At 36.0% G+C, this 6,054-nt stretch overlaps 1 protein-coding gene across 1 annotated transcript; it reads left to right on the top strand.

The window, feature by feature from the left end:
- Positions 1-815: 815 nt before the first annotated feature.
- On the top strand, positions 816-5,743 carry LOC109504969 (uncharacterized). The gene is made up of 2 exons (XM_019846564.2): positions 816-1,050; positions 5,448-5,743. Exons 1-2 carry the CDS (start codon positions 901-903, stop codon positions 5,514-5,516), a joined length of 219 nt encoding a protein of 72 aa, XP_019702123.1. The 5' UTR covers positions 816-900; the 3' UTR covers positions 5,517-5,743.
- Positions 5,744-6,054: the final 311 nt, after the last annotated feature.

The following is a 6,054-nucleotide window of genomic DNA, read 5'->3' as shown; positions in this document are numbered from 1 at the left end:
AAAGAATAAGCTGGTCTTTGAGTCTAAGAGGACCTTAGTGCAGTTCATTTTGGAGAGAGCTACCACCCTTGCAGTGGAGATGATGATATTACCTTGAGAGCCTCGGCAATCTGGGATTGCCACCTTGCTCTTGGAGTGACCCGATAGGTATTTATCACTTGGGAGCCCCCTCCTCCAAAGTACCTTAAAGTCAATTTTAATGGTAGTGTTCGTGGCAGGCTTGGAGGTGTTGGTTTGTAATCTGCGGGCTTGATTCCAACTTAATCACAGCGGGAGGATGCTAGCTTTTCAAGCCTTCAATTTTAGGTGCAAAGCTTTAAGTTGCTTGAGCTGGGATTGTATATGCTCGGAAGACTCTATGCATAAAACATATAGTTATCGAGAATGATTCTGCCACAATGATGTCATAAATATAGGAAGTATGTAGGGAGCTGTCTATCATCATATCTTATGAGATATCTCCATCCTGATAGTTAGATGTGGGGCTCTCTCTATCCGATATGTCTTTCGAGATGTCAATACTGTAGCTGACTGGGTTGTGAATTTTATCTCAGAATACTCAGACGATATTTTGTGGACTAATCCAAAGTTGATTTCTCAGTCTTTCAAAAATATTTTATTTTTAAATTTTTTGAAATATACTTATATAAGATTTGTATGGATAATTTTTTTTCATATTAAAAAAATATTAGATAAAAATCTGTAATTATCTCAAACTTAAAGGGAGGTCATCGTAATTTAGCCCAAAAAAAAAAAAGGGTAAGTTCGAGGGACCCGGCCCATCCCGGACGCTTTTTGTTTTGGTTATAAGAGCCTGCCCTGGACTCAGAGTCTATCGACGAGAAGCGAATTTCTACTCTGTTGGCGTGGAAGCTCGGGAAAAATTCCTATAGGGCGGCGATGCCGAGGCCTGGCGGCGGCGGCCCGGTCCGGCGGGAGTCGCTTCTGACGAGGGCGGTGGGCGCGGTGTTCGCCTTCGTCCGCTTGGCCGAATTCGAGATCCTCTTCTTCCTCTTCTTCTTCATCGCCTTCCTCATTTTTAAAGATCTGGTGAGGGGTCCTGATCCAATAAGAAAATAAAATAGCTTAAAATGAGAAATTTATATGAGATTCGTTTGAATTTTTAATCCTTTCATCGAGTTCCTGTGAAAGGTGACAGCTTTATGTGAAGTTAGAACGAATCAATATTCAGCCCTAGGTTTTGGGATTTCTCACCCAATTTACGAGGAAATATAGCCCAAGTTACTAACCATAGATGCCTATCCAGTTTTAACTATGAATTGGGAATCTGCGCATTTTATTTCTCTTGTTCTCTTTTTTTATTATTTGTTTACTTGTTATTTATTTATTTTTGAGATTGAACCTGGCGAGAGTTTTTCTTGCAGTTACGGATTTTTTTTTTTTTTTTTAATTTATGTTACTCAGTTGTGGATGGGTTTTGGGATGTGGATTTTAGATGGGCATTCATTTTATGAGATGAATCATTTGACTGGGTACAAGTAAATTGCTATCTAGATATTGGTAAAAGAAAATTTCTTTAAGCTGGATTTGTCTTGGTTTAGTCTCAATGCTGATGTCTTTTTACTAGAAAAATTTAAAAAATTAATCAAGCCTTATCTTTGGGTTTGCATTAAGTGCTCTTGAATTCTTCTATGAGATAATTTATGAATTAGTCTTGTTGGAGTTGGTCAAGAGTTTGTGTAGGATTTTTGATGAAGTTTTGGTCTGTTTAGGCTGCGTTTGGAGGTTTTAGATTCAAAAATTATGATTTCCTTCTTTTTCATGATTTGAAATGTTTGGACTTTAAAGCTGAGGTTGTCTTCATGGTGTTTATTTCTCAGATGAAGAAACTTCAAAAATGGAAGTATTTAAAGATAATAATGAGAGAAAAACATGTCTTTCAAAATTTCTACTCAAGTGGAAATTTTTAATTTGATGATTTTCGGATGTTTTTGAAATTTCATCACATAGCCAAACATTTGACATTACAAAATCATGAGTAGCCATTTCAAAAATCCTAACACATCGTGATCTTCTGGGACATCCAAACGCATCCATCCTTCAAAAGAATAGGTTTCAACCATCTACTTGAATTTCTCATATATATTGAGGATGGAGGAATGAATGATGAGAAAGGATTTATAGATTATTCATAAGTCTTGCTATTATGATTATGGATCATAATTGAAAAGAGAGGTTTCTATTAGAAGAATACTCTTCATCTTTCTTTCATTCTATTGTTTGTCTGTTTCAGACCCTAAGATTATAACATGAAGGCTGGCTTCTCTTTAACTTGATCTTGAGGTTGTTTATCATCGCATGGTTGGTTGGGTATCACATGTGTGTGCATGGAGGGTGGTTTCATGGTACACATTGTTATTTAGAGTTGAAATTGATTTTGTTGATGTAGAAAGAAGACACACTCTAAAGGCTCACAATCAAGAGAGTCATGCATTTTTATATATGGACTTAAGGAGCAATTGTTGGAAAGGTTGTTAACATGCAATGCCATCCTCTTATGGGGACAATGTCCTCATGCATGTATTAGGCCAGGTTAGAAGCAAGGAAAGAGTAGTATGTTGACTAATTTTGGATGGAGCTGATGGACAACCAAAGATTTAAAATGTCTCTCTTTTCCATTAAGTTTGTCTTTTTATATCTATGCTTGGACTAGATGGTCTTGATGAACCATTAGTTGTCAAATGGTAAAGCTAAAGATGAAAGTGCATCAACGATTGGAAACACTAATGTAGATCCTGGAAAAGGTAGTTGTAGCCTGATATAATGCAACAACTGAAGACTTCATAGCTTGAACTTAAGTCGAGAACTAGCCACTAATGCATGAAATTTCTGATTGGAATTAGGAAGGTTTTGTGTGGAAACTATTTTGACATATAAATGATTGAGGAGTGAGATCCCTTGCTTGCAATTATCTATGGATTCTGCTCCTTTATAGGCATAAGTTCTTAGTTGGTTCCGTTGTAGATAACAATACCGAACTTTATATAAAGATGTGAAGGTGGGCAACCTATTATTTGTACCTAAGTATTATCTTGTCATATGTTTCATGCAGTCTGCAATGTTCTCAATTTGTTTAACATTCTGCTATGTAAGAAAGGTGTATTGCAAATGTAATGAGAAATATACATCAAATTGGGACCAAGAAACCATCATGTAATTATGATGATCCTCTACTAACTTTCATATGGTCATTAGTGAAACAAGAGTATACATTATTCATTAGCACATAAGAATTGCATTGGAGCATGAAATCATGTTTTCACCATTAGGAACCATAGCACAAAGTTATTGGAAGGTGGCCATTAGGATGATATTAGATGTGGTATCAATAGTCAGAGGTTCAGATACTATCTAGACTAGTAACAAATTCAAGGCCCTGATTATGAAGCTGACCTGAATATCTCTGAGGTCCATAGATGATCTCTATGGCACTTGGCTGGAGGAATTGGATGTGTTTTGCTTGCCTCGTTTGTAATTTTTATGACTTTATTCTTCATGTCGTGATTGATAAATAGAGTATTTTACTAAAATCATTTTTTATTTCTTTAAATTGTTCCAAATCATACTATATCAGACCCTAACTGACCCTATTCATGTTATGGGGTTTTAGATGTTGTAGGTCATGGAATCCTGAAAAGCCATTAAAGCTCGGTAAACTGACACAAAAAAAAAAAAAGAATAAATCAACTAAAAAGAAAAAAGAAAAATAAAAATCTAACTAATTGGATTTTTAGTGTACCAAGAGCAGTACCAGCATGGTCCAACATAAAATGTTAGTATATTACCATATCAGCATGATAGCAACATGATGTCAAACAAATTGGAGTTCGGTGCCTGTACTTAAAGCATTAAGCGGTACTATGATGAGCTCATATGCTATCTGTTGATTTACTTTCTAATAATCTAACCTTTGTTTCAATGTAAAACAATGGCATTTCTACCATTACCTTGTCCCTTCTATAGGTTGGTCCTCCAAATAGAAAAAACAAACAACTATTACAGCAATAAAAAAAACAAAGAGAATGGTTCCCATCTATCTTGAATAGAAAGAAGATTTTTATGAACAGACTAGCATGAGTTTAAAATGTGAGAGTAATATATAACCTTATGCCATTACATATTCTATGTATCATGTAAATATGCATAATTATAACCTGATAAGCAAATGATTGGACCAGCAGGAATGGTGTAGAGATGCCACTGTACAAATACATCCGTCTTGCTGACAACATTATGCTATTTAGCTCATGTTTGCACTATCACGCCATGACTGGATTCTCAGTCAGTTGGACTGTTTTAATGGAACTGGGAGAACTGGAAACAGCTTCAAATTTTCAAACCAGGTGGATTTCTATGAACCCTGTGGTCATCAATACAAAGAAAAGGAATGTAAGCTTGCAGTGACTAGTAACTCTATAATCAATATCTTCCAGAATTGAGGCATTTTAATTCCAATAGGAAGCAGAAATAAGGTCTATTTTCTAGTCTCAAAAAAGTTAGCTAAAAAGGATTTCTTAGATCTAATCAGGAAGAATGACTTGATCTAAACCTTCATAATTGGTAAAATCTTACAGGCCTCAAAGCCCCAGTAATGAGGTTGACTAGTAGGTGGATCTATTCTGGGAGTGTTTGCAGAAATTAGCATGATAAACTATTTTCAAGCCCTATACAGTGGTGGGCTCTCCGGATACCCAAATGGCATCCTCGTGCTCATAATAGATGGCTGAAAGGAGTTTGAATCACATCAAGTATCAGCAACGATAGTATAGGGCTATCACGGCTCTTTAATTGTTATGAATTAGAGTAATTTTGTGCACCTGGTTGGTGCTATTTCTTTGGATGTACAAATGAGACTGTTCATGCACAAATTGGAAATGAAGTGGGAACCAATTGGCTCTCTATTTATGTTCCTAGTAAGATGTATGATGAATTTTTTTTTAATAAAAAAAGGAGTCCACTGCATGTGAGTCCATCTTGACATTCAGAACTATATGACTTGATGTTTATTTAGGGCCTGTTTGGTATTATTATTTTTTTGATCAACCGTTTGGTTTTTTTTTTTTTTTTTTTTTTTGTGTTTTTGTTTCTATAGAAATTAGTGAATTGTCATGTATATTGATGTTGAAGATAGCATTTGCAGAAAACTTATGCTATTCCTTGCTTTTATTTTCACATTAATGGAAGCAAATGATCTTTGCTACCAAAAGCTCTGAAGATCTTACAAAACAATATAAAGAGTAGAAGAGTTTCTTTTGACATTATTTTCAGTCTAGTTTACTTTTCTTCTTGGGTTTTTGAAAACAAAAAACCAGAGGGGTACCATATGGGCTTTTAATCTCTTGCTATAAATTATTGCATCTGCTTTACTCTGATGTTTGTCCTAGATCACCAATGAATTATTTACTGACAGTCAAGATCTTCTACAGACATCACGCCCTGAATACAATGAAATCTTGGTGAAAAAGCCAGGTAGCAATGACTACTGGCCTTATTAGGAGGAAAGGGGCTGCTACAGGTTGATGATAGAATCAGGCAAAAAATCTGAAGCTGGTCCATTACTTCTTCACAGGATGCTGTCTCGTGTCTATATATCACCATAAATTAGTGTTTTCATCAGATATTGGAAATTTTGTAGCACATCTTCGTACGTGCTGTCTCATCTAAATTCTGACAGAATTCTCCACGCTTTCCATCAATTACTGCAGGGTAAGTTTGGCTGAAATCTGCGAGTCTTCTTGTTCTCTGTGGATGTGGAACCAGTCTGTGAGTTATTTCCTTATCCTGTGTTAATTACTGGATCCACTTGGTAGAATTAACCTTGCGCCATTCACCATCCAGGGTGCACAAGTGCACACCCTGAATCCAGCAAAACTAGGATCAACCCGTTTCAGGTTTCTGATTTTGAGCATGTCAAAGGATCAGCTTCTACACTCATAGGCTGTTCTTGTAATGGAATTATTGAAACGACCCTCTGCAATCGCCATGGTTATCAATGTGCAGAGTCATATGGCGTAGGTCAGGCAAATTATTTTG

This window comes from Elaeis guineensis, chromosome 7 (genome assembly GCF_000442705.2).
Source record: "Elaeis guineensis isolate ETL-2024a chromosome 7, EG11, whole genome shotgun sequence".
Classification (NCBI taxonomy): Eukaryota; Viridiplantae; Streptophyta; class Magnoliopsida; order Arecales; family Arecaceae; genus Elaeis; species Elaeis guineensis.
This window is presented reverse-complemented; position numbering and strand designations above follow the sequence as displayed.